This window comes from Pieris rapae, chromosome 13 (assembly GCF_905147795.1).
Source record: "Pieris rapae chromosome 13, ilPieRapa1.1, whole genome shotgun sequence".
Lineage (NCBI taxonomy): Eukaryota > Metazoa > Arthropoda > Insecta > Lepidoptera > Pieridae > Pieris > Pieris rapae.
In genome coordinates this window covers 2,526,180-2,549,914 of record NC_059521.1, presented here as the reverse complement: position 1 = coordinate 2,549,914, position 23,735 = coordinate 2,526,180, and the positions used below count along the sequence as shown (strand labels likewise).

The 23,735-nt window shown below is 31.2% G+C and overlaps 1 protein-coding gene across 2 annotated transcripts in view; it reads right to left on the bottom strand.

Annotated features, from left to right (window-relative positions):
* LOC111003760 (C-type lectin domain family 4 member F) overlaps positions 1 to 23,735 on the bottom strand; it is a 60,712-nt gene that overhangs the window by 15,925 nt on the left and 21,052 nt on the right. Inside the window, exons 2-3 of one of the 2 annotated variants that reach the window (XM_022274438.2) lie at positions 13,139 to 13,462; positions 9,307 to 9,363 (exon numbers count right to left, since the gene is read on the bottom strand). In XM_022274438.2, the coding sequence (XP_022130130.2) occupies positions 9,307 to 9,363; positions 13,139 to 13,462 (381 nt within the window). The remainder of the gene's footprint in view (positions 1 to 9,306; positions 9,364 to 13,138; positions 13,463 to 23,735) is intronic. The other variant, XM_022274439.2, reaches the window with a different exon arrangement.

The window sequence follows — 23,735 nt, the reverse complement described above, 5'->3', positions numbered from 1 at the left end:
AAGATTGCGCTCGTCTAATATCGATTGGTAGGGAATTCCATAGCAGGATACTCTGCACAGTAAAGGAGGAGTGATAGAATTCAGTTTTATGCGTAGGAGTTTCAAGAATTAGGTTGTCTAAGGAACGTAAGTCAAAACTGCCGCCGGAGAGGAAAATAAAATTTTGCTTTAAGTAACTAGGGGTTTTGGGATTAAAAAGAATATTAAAGAGAAGTTGTAAAATGCGCATCTTACGCCGCAATCGAATGGGTAGCCAATTGAGCTTTCTTCGGAACTCCGAAATATGGTCAAATTTACGGAGTCCAAAAATGAATCTGATGCAAACATTTTGTAAGCGCTCTAACTTATCAAGCTGCAACTCAGTTAAATCAGGATAACATACATCAGCATAATCAAGAATAGAAAGTAAAAGAGAGTGAGCAAGAGAAATTTTAGTTGAGATAGGCAAAAAATTGCGTAACCTATTAAGTGCGTGGGAAGAAGAAAAAATCCTCCTGCTCAGTTCATTTATTTGGGGCTGCCAAGACAGGGTTTTATCCAAAGTAATGCCCAAATTCCTAACAGTGGAGCAAAACGGAACAACCGTACTATCTATAGTAATCTGGGGTAAAGTTGACCAATTTATTCTCATTATATACGATGCACTTCCGATGATAATAGACTGGCTCTTATAAGGGTTTATCTGAAGACCATACGATTTACTCCATTTCACAACTTTGTCTAAATCAAAGTTTGCCGTCAGAAGAGCAGCCGGCAATTCATCAAAAGTAGACTGGTTGTAAATTTGAAGATCATCAGCATAAAGATGAGAGTTGGAAGAAAGTTGATTAGTAATAGAATTTATAAAGAGCGAAAAGAGAAGAGGAGAGAGGATACCACCCTGCGGTACGCCAGCAGAAACATGAAATATACCTGGATTTTATAATACAATTTTCTCATCTTGGATTTGTTAAGATTTTAATTTACGAAATATAAAATATTTACTTGTATATAATTACGTTATTAAAAGAAAAATGCAATTTCCATTCGGAAATTTCAAAACGCCATAGACGCAACTAGTCTATACCTGTTGGTTTACATAATTATGTAATGGTTTACTCTTACATAAAGTTAGCGTCATTTTAACTGGCAACACTACCTGTTAGATAAAATGTTGTTCGTAAATCGTAAATAGAAAAAGGATATTTTTGCTACACACTAAAAAAGCCATCAGTGGATTAGCGGTGTTCCCACAAGGCTTAACTTTCCTGAGTTCGATCTCAGTGAAACAATTATTAACTGTATCAGTACTGTACAAATATATAAAACTTTACTCACGACCATATAATGCATAGTTATTGCATCAAAGTAAAAAATACTAAAGAATGTGGCCGGCGAAGCAATTACTAAGAAAAACTCGATTGGTATTTATTTAAAAAAAAGAATATGCATTAAATGTCAATTGACTAATAGCAAGATGCAAGACGTGTTTCAATAAATGATCAACGCTTTACGTAGAATTCAGATGGATATATAATTTCATGAATTGACATTTCAATATGATTCACCACACAAATATTTTATGAATCAAACGTATCAGAGCGACACTAAATTAGACTTTGAGTAGCTCACAGGTAATTTAATGAGATAATTAAATAATTACAGATTATGTAATGACATAATTGTTAAGCACTCTGTATTAGTTATTATGCAAATCGGATGCGATATGATTCCATTTTTAAATTATTTTAAAGTCATGCTAAGTTGCGATTTTTTTTCGTTTATCAGCCTGATATTTAAAAAGATTTTATTGTCGTTGATGTTATTATTATAATCTTTAACATTCTTTCCTTTATTCAAATGCCTTTATTTTTTACTGAATAAATTAACCTTTGCCGAAGGTGAAACTGATTTAAAGTGATGCATCTTTTATGACATACTTATCAAACCTGAAGGTCCTTTTATATTTTATTAGTTTAAAGTTCAAATTAAATCCGGTTAAATGATTAAAATTTGATTACTACCTGCTTATAAAACTTTAGTTGAGAAACACGTTTTTACGAACATGTACAATATATATAATATGTACAAATGTTCGAAAGTCAAATAAATATATATCAAACTTATCTTTAGTAGTTCTATATTAACAAAAAAAAGCTTAATTTAATAACGTCAAATTAATATATGTACCTATATCAAATGATATATATATATATGTATAACATTAGTAAATTTTAGTAATCCAAAACAGAGCGAATACAATTATGTTATAGTTATTAAGATAAATAAATCGAAATTTGGTATGCGACGCTTTTGATTTTTACGCGTTTCATGACGTCACATAATATTTGCACGTGCAAGTCCTGTCACTTTTATGTCAAGGCCAAGGGAGATCCACCCATAGTCGATATTAATTAAAAATAAAATTTAAAAACACGCAAACAAAAAATACTTTAAATCACAGTCAACCTAATTAATCACCCGAAAAAAATACACGATTTGAATTTCGAACTCGCGCGCTTGAATACACGCGTTCGGCGCGGGAGTTGTAGTTCTACTAAACACTTTTAGTTATTAAATAAGCAAGCTTTATGTAACCTTCAGATTGAGTCGCATTCTTGTGGTCAAGCGTGAACAACTGAAGATGTCGCAAACTTCGCTTACCAAATGTTTTTACTGAACTTTGCAAGGTTTACCACGGCCTACAGATTTGGGTGTTATTAGATTTCTTTATATACGAGTAGTATGTTTGCCAAAAACCTCGAGCTTTCACTGTATGACACATAAGTATTACTCATACGAGAAGCATATTGTTTTTAAAACTATATTTTAAATAATCTACAAAAAATATTTTGATAATTTTAAACTTTGACATTTACTTGCTGTTATATTATTTATTGTTTAAATAAAAATATTTTACTGAGTCCTCGTATCTTTCTTTCAAAGTTTCTCTTGTCTTTAAGAAACGGGTAAAAATTTTATTGCTAAATAAAATTGTTTTATTAATAACGTGCCATTGCCAAATTGTGTTTCTTTTGTTAGGCTGAATAAATGAGTAAGTTTACAAAAGATGCTACAACAGTTTAGGCCTGGGCCTCATATTTCTGTATCTCATTCATGATCACTTGAATTTTTCGAAAAGACAAGTAGGTTACTTCATCCCATCCAGCCCATCTTCAAAACTTATTCAAAGTTTGCTCAATTTACTTATTATTCCAGCTTATAAGTATAATAAGGGGCGGATCTACATAAGGGATGAGATAAGAATATCTAAAAATAAAAAAAAAATCCAATCATAATCTTGGAATCCCTGATATCAATCAAACGGTGTGCGATGCGCATCTATCGAACGGAACGGGGGAATTCCCCGTCCCTATAAATATGGTAAACAAAAAACTGACTGCCCACTGAAAGTTGAAACATTTCCAAACCAATTCGACTTAGACCTCAAGAAAATAACGTTTCAATTCTTATAAAGTATGCGAGGCTTCTGGCAATGTGAGTGTCCATGGGCGGTTTCACTTAACATCAGATATGCCTCCTGCCCATTTGCCTGCCTAACAAAAAACCCGTTTAGAGTCCGATAGGAACTATTTCCCATTGTCTTAATAAGGAAATTAAGCAAATGTCACGTTTTAAAATATCGCCCAATAAATTGCCCAACTCATGGCTGGATTACAGTCACTTAATATTGTTAAATAAAATTTATTAATTTTCCGTTTCCTTGAAATTGCTTTACATCGATATTGCCATTTTGAGAACTGTTTCTTTCACAAAGAATCCATATTATCATTACTCGAATAGTTGTGAGTCGTCTTGATATAATGCCTCCATGTTTGGATTCATTTTAAATTACCAGCGAAATATGTCGAATTAAGTTATTGCTTCAATGAATCACGAGGAGAGATTTAAAACCGAACAAAGTTTGGAAAATTGCAAAATTTTAACGGAAAATGAAAAAGTGAATGCAGGAAATGACCCAGAATTCAATCCGTTAGAATGTATTTGTAGGTATTCGAGCAGCATTCATGAAAATCTAATTGCAGTATTTCAACTACTCTTTTGTCTCTTTCTGTTAAATTTTGTTTATGCTGTGATTGAGAGTGACAGATGAGTATGTTAATACGTGCAATTACACTGATTTCTTATATTTATTATTATTTATTATAAGTGAGCAATTTTCAATCTGCAGGTTGTCGTCTCAGTTGGAATTTTGGCTGAGTTTTATTCTACATGCAATTAAGACTTGCTTGTGAAGGAAAATATCGTGAGGATACCTGTAAGGCATTCAGTTTGTTTCAGAAGTTAGCGCTAAGTTTTTCTGCCATTTGTCGAACCGTATTTTATATATTTAAGTTCGAACTAAATCTTAGTCTAAAAACTTAACCCTCAGCCTAGTTAAAGTAAGGCAAGAAAGAATGATCACACACTTGATTATAAATGTCTAAATACTTCATATAGAACCAAACGATGTCTAGTAAACTTAATTTAAATATATATGCCTGTCACAAACAATTAAAAACTTATTTTCGTTTTAGAAATAATAAATAAATTTACGTAAGACGCATAGCGATCAGTGGACTTTCTTAAATACAGTTTAATTTATGAAGAATTTTAAATAACCCTGACAAATTGCTTCAAAACTAAGTCAAAATATGATTAATATAATAAAAACCCGAGGACGGCTGGACCAAATGGAGATTATTTTTAAATTTATTCCTTTCCAAGAATCAAGAACGCAAGGTCTCTGAGGAGTTTTTATGGAAAGAAATTAAAAAAAAATAGTTTTATTTTGTACTAAGGTGGTTTATTACGGCAATGGGAAATCATCTCTAGCATTGCAAAATGCTCCATCTGTTGGTATGTGGTAGCTCCCCTAAAAAGGTTGAAAACTAAGTAAAAAAAACATATTAAGGCAAACCAAGTTCGCAGGGCCCTTAAAGTCTTTAAAGTAATGTTATAAGACGTGGCAGTAGTAAGCTTAGATACAAAGTTATGTTTAAGTAATTGGCTCGTAATAAACAATAGGAAACATTAGAGAAAGTGGTTCAGACAAGAAATGAGAGCGAAACTGCAATACACCAACGCAGGCTCCAATTTAAACGATTCCTGGTTAATGATTTATTGGTTACATGGTATACGCGATTATTTACGTGAGAGTTGGGTAAATTTAAAGACTAAATAATTCGTTGTTGTAACGATATTAGTTAGGTATGCAAAACTGATTTTAAAATCATATATTACAGACGAAAATTTTTTTGGAATCTAAATTTAAAATTGCGGCAAAATCTGAAAAATCTATTACAATTTCAAACCCTTTACTTTTAAACTTAGAAACTTTAATCTTTTGACGTTGTATTTGACAGACTATTGATTCAAGTCAAATCAATAAATATTCATCATCCAATCTCTTCTTTCTTTCTTTGCTTCACCTTACGAGCATTTGTTTGAACGGTCAACCGGGGTTTCAACGACCTTAGTAGGGGTGTACCATGTAATTAAGTTTTAACTACATCGTAATCTCGTTTGTTATAAGAACTAGTTATTGTAGATCAATGTTCTCAAAGCGACAACGGTAAAGGGCAAGGTCTCGTACTAGTATTTATAAATCGCCTTTATTCCTTCTGAATGGCTGTAATTAATCTCTGTGTATTCGTCTTGTGTACAAAGGAAGTTAAATTGGCTAGTAAAATTACGTTGGGTGTTTGGTGAACAAAAGCGGATGACAGTGTTACAACGTGTACGTATAGACAAGTACGCATATGAATTACGTAGTGTTGGATGATGACAAATGTTTAAACTAGAAATAAACAAATCAGTTGCGATACAACCTTTTTAGATCTAAGATTATCTGTTTCATGATCATTTGTCATTTTCATAGAAGTAGGTGATCAGCCACCTGTGCCTAATTATAGAAGCCGGGTTGCTCACGCTGTTTTCTTTCACCATTCGTTCGTTCCATGGCCTAGTCCAAAAGCTTCTCTTTTTAACTATACTTTAAGATATATTCAAACCAATAGTTTTTATAATCGAAATAAATATATATACATACACGTCAATTGAATACTTATGACTTTTGTTAGGTTGTTCAAAAATACATTTTTATGTCAGAATGTCAGTTGTCAGAATACAGAAAAATTCTTTCAATCGACGACATGCGTCAAACCGTGAACCTCCTCTCCTCTTTTGGCTTTTTAAAGTCAGTCGAAAAGGTATTTTAGTGCCATACTTTACCATCAGATAATCTAAGATTAGATATTTTCTTATGAACTATGAACACGACTGTTTCCTATATATTATAGAAGTTTTATTCGTTTGACTTAACAAAAGCTTCTAATGATTTAAGCCTATTTACCAAGGTCCTAACCAAGATTCGCTGACATTTAAGTGAGAAGGCGTAACAAATATATAAAGGAAACATTAAAAAAACATAAATTTAATATAAAACGACAATTTGAATCTCTTGAAAATAAGGCATATTTGATTGGCGTGACTAATCTAACGACCTTTTTATTAGACTTTGACTGTTTTGATGATCTTTTATTAAAATATGTTTTAATAATGTATTAGTAAGTGATATTTGAATAGGCAAGATCAGTTTTGTATTTACGCAATTTTGTTTAAGCAAACTGGAATGTATTAAAATCGAATTTGATTGCTCTATGATTTAAATGATATGATAAACGTACAAAATATATTTTTGCCGAAAAATACTTAACACGCGGCTAGGTTTGCAAACTAAGATTGATTCATTCGTACTTACGATGACATCTGTAATAAAAAAAATGTTTTTTTGTTTAGAAATTATTGCTCTCTTGAAAAAAATACTATCGACTAATAAAAATAGTACGACAGTAATTCGTAAGCGTAATTCTGCGTCATAATCTGACAGGTGTCAAAAGGTATGTCATCTCAGAATATCAATATAACTGAAAAGCAAAGCTCTGGCTTTTGGAGGAACTCTAAAGACCCAACCAAATACTGAACATTATATAGGTTTGATGTGTTGTATATCTGTTTTTTGGTGATAAATGTAATAATAATAATCACAGTTAAGTTAAACACAGTTTCAACCGAAAAGAACCAATAGCCAGCCCACACTTTGACGGAAAAAATAATAATAATAAATAGTAATAATAGATAAAAACGCTTTATCATAATATTAATATGTGTGGACCAGACGTCTCGTTATGGACGGGATTGTTTCCTTTTCCAATTAGGAGTCCCCGTGTCCCCGAACTGTGGGACGCAAAATGTTCCCGTTTTGAGTAACCGCGCTAAATTTTGAGCAGCAGAATATAAAACGTGGCAAGAGTTTCATTGTTATTTGAACTCATCACCAGTTTTAAAACAAACTTGATCTTCTGATAAACTAACTTAAAAATTTATGTACCTACATTTTGTGATTACCTACCTTTTAGGCCAGCTAACTTTTTCTAAATAAATAACTTAAAAAAAGTGTTTTTCTTGTTGGTCTAAATGAAACCAATGTAACGTTTTGCGTCAGAGTAAATGGTCACTAGTATACATACAAGATTTTAAAAAGTCTGCAGCAAGGGGCTTATAGGCCAATGGCAAAGGATGCAATCAGATATGTGCAGAATGCGTGAAGAGCCTTGCCGGACGGCCGGTTCAAATGTCAGTTAGCTACTAAGTGAACTGACTTGTGTCTGATTCAAATTAAAATTTACTAACTGGTTAGCAAAGTATTTGGATATTAGCAATATTTGTAATTTTTAATTGAGTAGTTAGCCTGTGTTAATACTAACTATTCGTACTCAGTAGTTAACCCAGCTCCATTCCACCAAGGAATCTTTATGTGTGAAATTTATTTGTTCGTACAGTGAAAGACAACATCGTGATTCCAAGACCCATTACGTTGTGTTACAGGCAGAGACTGATCAAGAGTTCTGACCGCCCTAGGCTATTTATCGGGATGCGCCCTTTTATTTTTTCTAAAAAAAAAGTTGCTTAAAAAAACACATTCTATACATTGAAGCGAAATCCATTTCAAAGCGTTGGTATATGTATAACCAAAACAATACACACGCATAGATACATATACCACTTTTAATGCCTTAATACATTAAGAATTTAATTTTAATTTGCACTTATGCCTATAATGATACTTCCCTATTCATTAATTGTGACATTTGACATTAATTTTTAATTCATCATTAATTTACGGCATGATGATGTTCAAACAGGATGTCGGACATTAAATTTAATTAAAAAATATATATTTGAATATAGATATATAATTATGCGAATAAAAATTATATGGTGATTATTCCTCCAATTATTATCGTGTGTTATTTCATAAAACAATTATGCGTTAGTTTCGTTCTTTATAATATAGTTGTGATTATTACATATTTTTAATAAACCTGATATAATAAACATTTTCTATAGACAGAAAATATAAACAAGACGCTATATCATTCTTTAACATTATAATAATTTAAAAACGTTTGTACAGTTTTAATGTTTCTTTAGCAACTGTGTTTTAATTCTCGTGAAAAATATTCCCGCCATGTTTACGCAAAAAGACAATTCTACTGTATTTCTACCGCTAAAATGGTATGTGACAAGGCAACAGGTAAAGTGTGGTTAGTTCAGTTGAAGGTTTAATATTGGGCCTCTAAAGGGGTTCCTAGACGGGCAATTTTCTGACGAAAATGTATGGCTACGTTGTGGCTGGTAGCATCACCCAGAAGTTACGGCTACACTATGCAATACTCGGCAATTTTTTTAGTATGGCTGGGATATATTGCCCATTATCTTTTGTATGTCCGATTAATGTTTGGTGTCCCAGCCGTATGGCCGGAAAAATCGCTTTGCAATCGAACTACTGAAATATTTCTCAGTCATATCATTGCTGTCTTGCTTTACGGCCTATTTGCGTCCCTTTTTCATGCTACGTGACAACAGTTATAGCTTTTCTAATATTCGTATAAAAGTACTCAGATAAATAATCATTCTATTATGTTAGTTATTCGTGGTCATTGTTGAAATTAATGTAAAGTTTTTAAATTATAGTTCATTGAGTCTTATTTCCATATTTAAATATCACATTTTATAATATAATCCACAATTGGTTTTAAAACATAAGTTGCTGCAACGCGTTCATCCGTCATTGCATAGGTACTAGTTAAGTCATGTATGAGGTGTATGAGCTATATATTGTTGCAGAAATATTGCATTATTCACCCATGTGCCGTAAAATGTTTTTTTCCTATGTTCGGGATAATCGGATATAGTAGCCACATATTTTATTAAAAGTGCAGGCCGTGTAGAGGCCTCTTTATAATTATATATATAGCTTACGATAGCTTGGCTCCAAATCGGCATCAAGCGAATGGCTGGAATACTTTTTACTCCTACCTGAAACAATAAAACACAACCTTGAGACGAATGCTACATTACCAAATTCGGCTTATAGACTTCTTCAAGTATAAATAGATATTGGATACATTTAACTAAAAAACGTCATTAAAGCTTTATATATTGAATATTTAATGCATTATCTTTCATCACTGAACTCCTTTTAAACAGCTGGACCGATTTGAATATTTTTTTTGGATGGTTTACATTCACAAATCAGACCGGCACATGGCAGTCGATATCTAGGTTATTTATCTATACAGCAAATCAATATTTTGTAGATATATAAATGTTCCTTTTGCATTTGTTCGTTATTAAACACCTAAACGGCTTAATAGATTTTGATGAATTTTTTTGTGTCTCCAAGTGGAGTCGAGAATTATTAATATTTTTATATAATTTGTTTGTTTTAAGACGTGTGTACCAGGACAACGTCTGTCGGCTAGTTTTATTATAAATATTTACTAAGTAAAAACAATGTATTTTAATAATTTAATTATCCTTGTACAAGTATTAATTTATAATATCCTTATCCAAGCGTAAATAAATCCAGTACAAAGGAATATATATATATATATATATATATATATATCAAATAGTAGTTGAATAGGACAAAACTTGGTTCCAGTGAGCTTAAAGCAAAGATTACAACGATCCGGCGGGAAATCATTCTATATCCTTGCAATAGATTATAGAACTAAGACTTTCAATCTACAGATTAGCTTTTTATATCTATATCTTTTAAATAAAATGCAAGTGTATTATGATCAGGTTTTGCCTACATAGATTGCCTGTATTTTGGAAAGATTGTTTACGACCTTTTCAAAAATATTACATACAAATTTCTTCAGACATCACATTATTTGGGAAAACTGTATAACATCCATAATAAACCAATCTATAATTTTTTGTTTTTTGAAAACCATAGAAGTTAATAGGACATTTTAAACTTTATGAGTTTAAGAGGTAAAAGAAAATATCTAAAGAAACCCATAATTCAATTATTTCGTACTTTAAACCAATACATATTTACTATATTGTCTAATGTAATTGTTAAAATATTCTACATTATACAGAAACAGATTTGCTAATAAATGCATTGAATACAAAAATATTTAAATAATTTAACATTTGACGACATTTTTATCTAAATGTTAATAAGATTTTACTGATCTATTTAAGCGTAAATTCATAAATCACTATTAAACTTTTGACATTTAAACTTCAGAAAAACGAATAGGCAATTCTGATTTATGGCAACAATATTATTATGTCAAGGTCGTATGAAATCGAGATGGCAATTTGACGTTATAGGATATCTGTGATAATTATAAATATAGCTTCCCATTTATGATTTATGGAATAACATTGTAATTTCCATATTAATTATTATTCTAATTGGTTAAGCTAATGGCTTAATAGGTCATAGTTAAATAGTTTAATGTAAAGGTTAATTTGTCGCATTCTAGCTGAAACATCTCGCTAGGCAAGCTATAATCTATAGTCTAGTCTTTTGTAATTTGTGCTTTATTTGGGTAATTATTTACTTTACATATTTTTCTATAACTTTATTGTATTTACACTAACACGTAACTTCGTACTTACTTAAATTTACGCACGATAGAGGCACTGATATAAATAATGCACTAAAATATATTTAAACTTGCTGCCCCATGAACTTCGTGCTATGCTAACCCAGGGACTTGGGTTTTCCGGAATGAAAACTTTTTAGGTGTTTCTTTGAATTTTTCTCTATTTAAGCAACAGTGTTCAATTAATAAGTTTTTAATTAACTAATTAAAAATACGGATCGATCTCAGAGGTAAGGGTTATTTGTATGTGTAATAAAACAATAAATTGTATTTAGGAGTGGACCACACTTAACAATTAGAGGAATGCAAAATGCCATTTCGAGGAATTTAATTACAAACACCGTAATACGAGAATTTAATATATTACGGCCCTTAATATATACAGATAAACTCTGAGATAATAGATTTAATAACTATATATAATCTGTTTGGTTCAAGTGCTTATAATTAACTACTGTCCAATGCACTTCATGCATTGAACACTAGTTATTTGTAGAAGATTATGGCCTTGAAGGACCCTTTTATAAAGTAGATAAACAAAACCAGTTAGTTCGGTCGCTTCTGCTATGGTAATTCTTATTTGTTCATATATGTGTGAACGAAATTAACCTTGGGTAGGACACTGGCCCCTTTGACTTGTGGTCGTAAGGATTCTTTAAATAGAAAGAACGGTTTTCTTACCAACAAAGAAAGGTTATAAATAAAATTATCTGTCTTATATTCAGCGAGGAGCGATTCAAATCATGGACGACCAGTCACTCCAAGCGAATTGAATCTGTGGCGTGGCGCAGCGATGTGTCTCTGTATCTTCGGGTTTGAGGGTTCAGAGGAGTTCTTCGGATTTATACCTGCAGCATTGGACGTCAAAGCAGAATACGAAATTTCGGCCCATATCACTAAGAGCTTTTAAAGGCAGTTTTGCCACGCACCACTACTATGCAGAAAAAGCTGCGAACTTATTCGACTTAGAGCGTTTCAAATTCCTAAACAGGCGGCAACGCACTCGCGAGTTCTCTGGTGTTGAGAGTATGTATCGGCGCATTCATATAACATCAGGTGAGCCTACCCGTTTGGAGCCTGTTTTATTCAGAGTTGTTAGTACGCGTGCTACATTTTGCTGATATGTTTATTATGGGTAGTTAAATAATAGATATTAAAAGGTCTTGAATCGGTTTAATTTTTCTACTACTCTTATTCTTTTGATTTGGGTTGGTTTTAGGTTCCATGACTGGTCTTACGATTACTTTACCGTTTGAACAAGAAGAGAAGAGATCATAAATGCATAGTCGATGTTCGAAGTGAGATGTGCAGTCATATTGATATACAAGGGTAGTTGAACTTTAAGTAGTGATCCCTTAATTCTTTCCCCTTAACACAATGCATCTTAACATATAAGAAGGATTTAAATACATGAGTAGAGAATTGAAGAGAAAAATCTGAATTTACAGTTAGAAATCTCATATTTCACAGATTATGTAAGATTATCATAAATCGTAGAATATTTACTATGACTGTACGGTCATAGTAAATATTACAAACTATTGACCGTAGAGCCATAAAACGCCTTAATTAATGTCATGGTTTTCTGTATGTATTTATGTTATATTTGTTTTACGCACTCAATTCTCTAATTTTAGGTCGGCTGGTCCATCAGATATAGACCTAGGTAGCTTTGTAACAGGCATTGTTTAATTTCCTTATTGTTACAAAAACCTTTGCAGCACATAAAAAAATAGTGTTTCTAAGTATAGCTTATATTTTTTACAATTTCTTAAATAATAAGTGATAATGAAACTGGAGGATGGCTATCAATATCTTTCCAGCCCGTAATTATTAATTTGCTTTGATATAATATCATTCCTTCAATTTATATTTTTATCGAAATTAAACTCCGTAGCTACGGAGGCCGTTACAGAAATCGTGTGGATTTTGAAATTATTCGTGTCTCTGTCCTAATGTATGCTGATTGCAGACAAATGTTTACCGAGAAGTGGCAATTATTGTTCTAAGTACTTCGCAATCTAGAGAACTCATCACACAGTATTTGCTCAAATGATTTGTAATAAATATTAATATGCAAATAGTTTAATTGAGTTTTGATTGTGACGTTTGACGCAGAGTGATGAAATTCTTTATTTGTTCCGACAGATATAGTAAGAGGAAGGCAACCCTGATATAAATACCTTCAGAATATATTGAGTCTATTTGCTCACTCTCTACGCTTTGCAACGCATCAATGTCGACAAATTCAGGTCCCTCTTCAATCACTGGATCGTCTTCATTATGTTCATTCAAATCATCACTTTCTACCCATGTGTCGTTCTCGGAATGTCTCACTCTATCGTTCGTTGATTGTCGTATTGTTCGTTCTTCCGGCTTCTTTCCCGGGAGGATGTCGAATATCGAAGGTGCTCTGTAGTTATTGCTCGCGAGCCCAAGCTTCTTCTGTATGAATGCTTCTAGGATCTGCTGTGTGATTTTGTTCTGCCTCGCCAATTCCTGGATATCTGCGGAGAAAGGAGAATGTCAGATAAAAATGACCGCGTGAACCAATTGATAGGAGAAACAATTTTAAATATCGTCGTCATTTTTATCCAGTTCTCCCTTCTCTTTGGGATTATGTATTTAATCTTCTACGTTGGGTTTATAAAAGGTTTCGTGTTTCGAAAACTCTTTGTTAGGATAGAGACTCACCAGTTCCTTACACTGTGTAAAGAATATAGGTGATCTAAAAGCTGCTCAGACACCAGTAGGTTGGCCTAGCCACCGCTGGATCGGCAGTGTGGAGGAGAAACTTTTGCAAAGCTAGGACAGGCTCGACATATTTTGAGTCGCAGAGCCAGCGAAATAAGTGTTACTGAATATGGACGACAGTTTTGATTAAATAATAGATGTGCGTACTGAGCTACCTTTGAGGTTGCGAGTTAGGTACGACTTTTATAGGATGTTGTTTTCTTGAAATGTTCATTGCAGTGACAGTTTAACAGTGTTAATTTATTGGTACATTTACCAATTTTAATAGTAATCAAATAATAAAACTTAAAGCTATATATAGCTTATAGACGTTGCAAGAACAATGGAATTATCAGTTAAATCTGTGTCAGGAAGTCGAGTATCTACTAAAGGAAGCTAACTGTAAAGTAGATCGCTTTGTTCTTAATCCTTGAACAAGAATTGGAATTTGGTTTAATTGCTATTTGTTCTGAGTAAATATGGCTTTAATTAGACAATTCATGGACAAACATGGCAACAATGTATGGTATGGTCTTTGAAGAGTGAAGTAGATAAGAATTTTGATATATCCTCATGTATGATGCATGTACCTAATTCACTTATCTGAGATTCGTGAATCAAGACACAATAATTTTTTTAATATAGCATAATATTACAACTAACCTTGAAATGTAATAACTAAAATATATTATTAAAAGGATTGCCTGTAGGCAAGGTTCCGAAGATACTGGCAGCGTTCTCTATTTGAATAGCTAGACTAATTATTTGTCTGAGTTAGCTGCCAGCTCTTCGGTCTCCAGTGATATCGACTAACATTTTTGGTATTTCCCTAAAAATCCTTATAGCGCTAGGACCAAGAGTCTCTTTTCATAACCTATAAAAAGTATTTTTTTTTCAACAAGATTTTAGTTTTTTTTTAGTTTTGTAATTTAATGTCTTAGATGTTTTCTGTTTTTTTTTAAATTTAGTTAGTTATGCATTTTTTGCAATTTACCCTTAGTATTTCTTTTTTCCTTCTATGGTTGCTTAGAAGAGATCGCTGGCTAGATATAAGGCCTTTATGTTAAGTTTAAAAATATATAACACTGTTAGTTAATAAAATACATAACGTATTTAACGTAGAATGTAACGTAATTAACGTAATTACCGTAACATCCGTTAAACATTTTATTTCAATTATGTAAGCCGTTGAATTATTAATAAGTTCTGGGGCAACAATGACCTTGGAAAAGGAGCTCATATCAAACTAATAATAATATGAATTAACCTAGATTTTCATTGTTAATCTCCGTACAATTGAAGCTTACAGTTTTATGAAAGCCGCACAAAAGACTAAAGACCTCATCAAAGACGTCGTAACACAAGAAATTTACCTTTACTTTTTGTAATGCCAAAGCATTACAAAAAGTAAAGTAGTAATAGCATCATAGAAAATCAACTTTGTAAGAGCGAAGATTCACAATTATTTCAAAGGTTTTCGATATATGAAATATAATACATAACATTATGGTATTTGTCACTGTCACTAGTAGCGGATTACATACTTTTAAACACCGAATCTTACGTTTTAATTGAATCAAAATTGTATGTGTAATTTATTGTAATTATGTAATTAGCACTTGCTGTTTCGACAACAACCAAGCGTGTAAAAATCTGCATATATCTTTCATGTTATACACATATATATTATATTTTAATGAATATAAGAGTGAAAAAAATATTTATTTATTAGTGTTCTCTGTGTGCCTCTATATACAGAATACTGTATTACTATATTAGTTGAGATTTGAAGTTTCAAAGGATTGGTTTGAGATAAGTAAATATAAATTAGGCAAAACAGTGGTGTTAGAGCTCGTAGGTGATCCTGATACTGTGATATCAACTTTTTGGGTCTAACGCGTGTCAGTTTTCCCACGAACCTTCACCGTACGAACAATGAATTCAAGACTTCCGTTTTCTTTTTAAAAAATTTTTTTTACCTACTAAATTACTTAGAATACTATTATTAATTTCGAAATAAAATACTTCTACACCTAAACGTAAAAACAAAAACAAAATGTCCCGAAGAATCAGATAAGAAAAATTCAATAAAAAATGCAATAACAAGAAATGGCTTCCATTTTAAGAGCCAAAAATGCAAATTGCATAACGCATAACAACGATAATGTTTAACAAATATACTTGCAACACGTATCATCTTCCCAAAACTGCGAATGAAGTAACATTATTTATTGATGTGTTGTTAAATAAATTAATCCATGTATCGTATATTAAGAAAATATCATACACCACATTTCAACATATTTGACTCTCACATAAAAAATAATGGACTATTTGACTGGTGATTACCTACTGGAATTTAAATCGCTTTTCATTCCATATTTATTTGTAGTATAGAACATTATGTATTGTTTATTTATATTATTTGTCAATAAATGGAGATGCCATTTTTTTAAATTGCCTGTCCCCAAAACAGTACAGTACTTGAGCAACATATTCGCACGAGCAATAAGAGAGAGATTTTATATTACTAAAATGTTTTTATATTTAAGAATAGAGCTTGATCGTAATCACACGGACCGACACGACCCCCACGCTCCACGTCGCTTTATCAAGTTGCCGCGGCGGGTATCTTAATGTATATCCCTATAGTAAAAAAAGGGAGTCGATTTCTCGCCTTGCGTAGAGATGTGGGGTCTCTGCACCTTCTACCGCATTAATGGAGAGTGTACAGAGGAATTAAACTACAGCTGAATTTTATCATTAACGTCAAGGCAGAATACCAAATATTACCTCGACGTCGTGGAACCACTGCCCACTGGTCATTTCCGAACCAATTTGACTTACGGTTTTTTATGAGTTATATATGAATATAATTAAAATACTAGCTGCCTCTGCATTGTTTTATTGTATTAAGGCACAATATGTATGTACATTATTATATACCTACGCGACAATTCGTGAAGAAATGTGAAACAATATATCAAGCAAAATCTAACAACTTATATCTTTAATGTTGCCCATTTATGTTGATTTTCGACATTTTAAACGCCGCTATAACAACGTTCAGTAACCCATAAATAATTTAAAAAATTGAATTGTTAACTGTTCATTTTCATCTTACATCAATAAGATAAAAATGAGCAGTTACAAAATAACAGTAATTAAACTTGAACTTTATCTATCGCTCATAGAGTTCTCGCAACATTGTATGTCATCACAATGCTGTAGGATGATATTTATTTGTTCCATATTTAAAACAGGTTGTAAAGGTTCAATACTGGCAACCGAGAAATTTGAAATTATAGTCTATGGACATAGAGTCTAGACTCTAAATTTTTGGTCTTTGGTGATTCGATGAGCGTAAGCTTTAGGTCAAGGACCTTTCAATTTTTACTCTATGCTATTTATAGCTATAGGAAAACCAGACAAATAAAAAAGATAAATATTGTCGTAAAAAGTCTTCGAAATTTAAATTTTCAAGTAAGGTTAGCTTAAACAATTGAACTTTCGCATGCCATCCCAAGGATAACCAAATCGCAAAATATTTATCACGGTTACTTGACCTCGATACAATGTCAATGCGCATTGCCACCTTATGCAACCACGCTGAAGTGAAACCAATATAATGGGTAGTAAACATAGACGACGTTTTCTTTCTTCTCTCCAAGTATTAAAAGACACTACTGCTTTAAAACTCGCACTTAAAATATTTCTTTAAGATCTGCTTTATAAAATATTTAATTAACGGATAACAAATATTTCTCTATTGTAACTATTTAGGAGATGATTTATAAGAAAGCTTTCGTCTGATAGCTTTCTGTATGTGGACAGAATTGTATCAGACGAAAGTTTACAACTGTTTATATTTCTAACCTTTGGTTTAAATTGGCGCGGTAGATATGAGATTTGAAGATTGGAGAAGAGATCGTTCTATTTAAATTAAGAATGACATACATAGCCTTAATATAACATAATTTATATTTTAAAAGTTTGAGATAACATACATAAACAGCTATATTATAAAATGTAAAATTCAGTTTTCTACCGTTTTTGTTGCTATGTTATCGATGTTATTTTCGTATTTACGGTAACCATGGTAACATTACTATTGGTCCACGTTTGTAATAGGGCCAAAATTATATGCATGTAAGAACTATCAAATGTCAGAGTATTAAGCTATCTTAATGAAATGTGCCTTTATCGTGAGATCAACAGTATTGTCAATCTAATTGGCACCAATCTACCCGTACCTTGGCCCACATTTCTCTAAGACATCCTAATTTATGTCACCTTGCGGTGTGTCGTATGTTTATTCATTGACGTATACGATGCCTTCTAAAAGCCTTAAAACTCGAACAACTCTTCCTTTCTTCTATTTTAAGTATTAAACATATTATGTTATCTTCCAAATCTATAAATCTAAATTAATTATTAATTCGTTGTATATGTACTCGTTTCATATTTGACTTAAACATTAATTACTTTAAATAAAAAGGTATATTTTTATTATAAAGTATTAACAATTATTATTGATGTCTTTGTTAGTATCATTATAATATTATTCACAAATTATATCAAACTCAAAAACCATAGGGCACATAATGATATAGTTATTTGTGTTGCTATATATAAACACATAATTCTATATAGAAGTTTTTAACGTAATTTAATCCTTGAAGCCCTAAAGGAAGACAAGCTGTTCACCTTTCGTATTACACCATTCAACTGTCGATGCGAAGTCTGAATTAAATTGTGTTTTCTGTTAACCAAATACATGGATTTCAAAAATAAGGCTTCATCAGTAGTAGGGATTCACGGGTTCTGCCTCACTCGCTGCCTCAGTCAACCTAACCCCCCGTGCCGGGGACTGCCTCACTCGCTGCCTCAGTCAACCTAACCCCCCGTGTGTTTCTGGCTCAGCGGCAGTCCCCGCCTAAAAAAAAAAAAAAAAAAAAAAAAAAAAAAAAAATTTGGTCTCTTTCCCCACTAAACAGACCGTGCTGAGTCGATAGCACTCCCGAAGCGATATTTCTCTCTGTTTCGAAGTTAGGTTTTGCTATACGTTGCAAATTAATCGATTTACTAATCACCTCATAATAAGAATGTAACGTCTCGTCCAAATCCTCATTTACTAATCACCGAGTCAGTTTCGTATCCATAATTAGCAAATTACCATGCGCATTTACCTGCAAATGCACCAGGACAGATGGGAAAAGGATTTACTGAACATTAAAAATATGATTTCCGTGTTTTATGTGTTTATTTGCATTATGTTACAATACAACTTTACTAGTGTCATGTCATTTCTTGGCGAGTCATACGAAAAATTTCTGAGGTAATCTTCCAAGCTGAAACCCCAGAACTTGTAGTACAAATATACTACACAATACTCTCCACAAAAGGCAGAATAGATGTCCTGAACGCTAGCTGTATTATAGCTCCATACCCGACAATTTCTTCTTAAAAAATCCGCTATTACTCTAATAGGTTTACGTCCAAATGAATCAAAATATTCTCCAACTTTTTCGTGGTTGATATGAATAGCTACCCAATGAGATCCTGGTTGTGAGTCAGGGTCGAGATTGCATATAATAAATGTGGGTAAGTGTACGTGCATTGGTAGGCGATTCGAGGGGTACACGCTATACTGGATGCTGGGATGTATTATATTTATGGAGACTCATTTGCAGGTTTAATGTATTCATTTTTACTCCAACGCGTTTGACCTTCTACTCTTTGTATTTAACAAAAACGGAAAGGACCCTTGAGAATCACGTTGTGCTTACTTAGCAATTTAATACTGTCTTCGAAAACTATCGGAAGTTTATCAGAGCGAATTCGCAAAAGCGACATTAAATCCATAACTGTTAAGATACTTGTATATTTAGAAATAAATAGATCTGCTTACGTTCAATATTTATTCATGATTTGACAAACTTACAATATTTAAAAAATTACACAAACACGGATAAAATCATTACATTACTTATTGTACATACGTTATATGACTGTTGTATTATTAACAAGTTTGGTATAAAAAAATAAAAACATTTTGATTACAATATACTATGATAAGAAATAACAATTATTTTAGTATTCAGAGAAACTTATTTTATATCAAAACATGACTTAAAATGAGTAGACATACTTTTATGATTGCATTAATTATGACAGATTCACATAATACTTTCTCTTTTCATAAAATACAAAAGTAGAAAAGTTGCAACGGAATGTAACAAAAATGGGATTCTGTAGTTGAAATATTATTATATTATCCCATACATTTTCAGATAATGAATCAGTCATACATAATAAAAACTTACAAAATGTGATGTATCCTAACTTTAGTGACAAAAAATAGCATTTTTTCTTTTAAACATTATGTTTGGCGGTTAAATAGAAGCAACATTTACTAATAAAATGTATTAAAATAGACAGAAATTATAATAACATAGGGTAGGAGAAAGTAAATTAGATATTTAATTATAAACTATAAATTCTTGTTAAACAATAAAAATATTAACAGGATTAATGAAGATCTAAAACAATAACAATACTTGTCTTTTTAGTAATAAAAAATCAAAATTGTTATACAATTATAAGAAGAAACTAAAAAAAATTAAATACTATTACCTATTTTAACACCAACAATAAGATTTAAAATTTACATGTTGTCATTAATAAATATTTATCCTAACTATAATTTTTTCAGAACTTTACAATTACTTTTTTTACAATTTAAAGCTAGTCATTTGTCAGGTTATAATTTTTATGATACATTGAATTCCTAATTACCCTAAGACCATAACTTTGATTACACTACTTATTTATTAATATTATGATACATTTATATATGATACAATTATAAATCTTAAATAATCCATAATACTAGTATTGGAATCTGTAATTAATTATTAACCATAAATATATTTATGTTGTGTTGTATAGATCTCTCAAAATCCTATAAGTAATTAAAATGTCATAGAACATAGACAAATCGAAAAGTGTATGTAGATAAAACTCATGTGCGTATTCTAAAATATTTTATCAGAATTTTTTGGAGTTTAAATTATGTAGGTACTGATTTCGAATAAGCCTCTTAGACTTTTAATGTGAATAGTAGAAAAATAATAGCAATAGGTGAACAAACAGTCTACTAGTAATAAATAAGACGCAAATGTTGACGATTTCTTAACACAAAAATAATCACATAATCTGGAGTTCCTCTTAGAGTGGAATAATATAGTTTTATACACTTAATTAGTTCTTATAGTGTTTTAATGCCATCCACCAAATTAAAACTTACACAAACTACAAGGTACATACGCGAATGTAAATACAGATATTAGTTTTATAAACTGTTCTATTAAACTGGCATTATTACATGAGTTACGTTTAATTTTGATACAGTGACGTTAAATATAAGTGGGTTATTTGTTTTAGTCTTTCAACGTCACATATTAATTTTATTAAAAGTTATTTATTTTTTCACATAACTGGCCGATAATAACAATGGAACACAACGGTAGTTTACCAGGTCACGTAACAATAAATAAATAAAAAAATAAAAAAACAAACAAATGATTGTGATATGTGCCAGATTCATAGGTTACTCACAATTCGTATACATTTTAAATTATAAATATGGATTCCTGGTGTGTGATTAAAAAATCGGTAAATGCGTTTATTGGTCCGATAGATTGTAATGAAACATTTTCCATCCCCGCGGCCATAGTAAATTGGGCCCGAAGACCACAGCTAAGTTGCTGCTTGTCATCTTATTTAGGCAGCTACGATCTTGTACCTATAAATATTATCTCTAGTAGGACATAAAACTTAACAATTTGAATCTAGGATTTATTTAACTATGAGAATGTGTGTATATGTTCATGGCATTTCATAAGTAGTTGTTCAGTGCTTTCCAAAACTTTTGCTGGAAGTATGTACAAAATTTGTCCATTTAATTTACTTTTTGAGGGATTCGTTATTTACTGATAAAATTTCTTCCAAATATTTAGAAGAAATCTTTGTATTGTAGGTAGTAAAAAAAACTTAATGTTTTGAAGCATATAAAAATAATACTAATTCTTTTGTGAAATCCTTCAGTGTATATATTTCAAATTATTTTAACTTTATTGAAAGGTGTATGTATTATATGTATAACAATCTAAAAATAATCAAAGAAATACAAACAATTATTTCATTTAGGTTTGAAGTGCCACAAGTTTTAATCATCATTTTTTTAAATATATAGCAAACGAGCCTGCGGAACGTCCAGTAAGGGACGACTCGATTTATTTTTATATGTTATAGTAAAATTAAAAAAAGACAAATACCTTCCACAAAAACTGCGTCATATAAATAATGGTTTTTTATGTTACTTATTTCTGAAATAATAAAATTTGTTTTTTGTATTATGAAGCAAGAAAGGTGAAAATATTGATTCTCGAAAAGCAACCTCTAGACAATTACAAGATTTTAAAGTATATTATGCCTTTCAATAAAGTTAAAATAATTTGAAATATATACACTGAAGGATTTCACAAAAGAATTAGTATTATTTTTATATGCTTCAAAACATTAAGTTTTTTTTACTACCTACAATACAAAGATTTCTTCTAAATATTTGGAAGAAATTTTATCAGTAAATAACGAATCCCTCAAAAAGTAAATTAAATGGACAAATTTTGTACATACTTCCAGCAAAAGTTTTGGAAAGCACTGAACAACTACTTATGAAATGCCATGAACATATACACACATTCTCATAGTTAAATAAATCCTAGATTCAAATTGTTAAGTTTTATGTCCTACTAGAGATAATATTTATAGGTACAAGATCGTAGCTGCCTAAATAAGATGACAAGCAGCAACTTAGCTGTGGTCTTCGGGCCCAATTTACTATGGCCGCGGGGATGGAAAATGTTTCATTACAATCTATCGGACCAATAAACGCATTTACCGATTTTTTAATCACACACCAGGAATCCATATTTATAATTTAAAATGTATACGAATTGTGAGTAACCTATGAATCTGGCACATATCACAATCATTTGTTTGTTTTTTTATTTTTTTATTTATTTATTGTTACGTGACCTGGTAAACTACCGTTGTGTTCCATTGTTATTATCGGCCAGTTATGTGAAAAAATAAATAACTTTTAATAAAATTAATATGTGACGTTGAAAGACTAAAACAAATAACCCACTTATATTTAACGTCACTGTATCAAAATTAAACGTAACTCATGTAATAATGCCAGTTTAATAGAACAGTTTATAAAACTAATATCTGTATTTACATTCGCGTATGTACCTTGTAGTTTGTGTAAGTTTTAATTTGGTGGATGGCATTAAAACACTATAAGAACTAATTAAGTGTATAAAACTATATTATTCCACTCTAAGAGGAACTCCAGATTATGTGATTATTTTTGTGTTAAGAAATCGTCAACATTTGCGTCTTATTTATTACTAGTAGACTGTTTGTTCACCTATTGCTATTATTTTTCTACTATTCACATTAAAAGTCTAAGAGGCTTATTCGAAATCAGTACCTACATAATTTAAACTCCAAAAAATTCTGATAAAATATTTTAGAATACGCACATGAGTTTTATCTACATACACTTTTCGATTTGTCTATGTTCTATGACATTTTAATTACTTATAGGATTTTGAGAGATCTATACAACACAACATAAATATATTTATGGTTAATAATTAATTACAGATTCCAATACTAGTATTATGGATTATTTAAGATTTATAATTGTATCATATATAAATGTATCATAATATTAATAAATAAGTAGTGTAATCAAAGTTATGGTCTTAGGGTAATTAGGAATTCAATGTATCATAAAAATTATAACCTGACAAATGACTAGCTTTAAATTGTAAAAAAAGTAATTGTAAAGTTCTGAAAAAATTATAGTTAGGATAAATATTTATTAATGACAACATGTAAATTTTAAATCTTATTGTTGGTGTTAAAATAGGTAATAGTATTTAATTTTTTTTAGTTTCTTCTTATAATTGT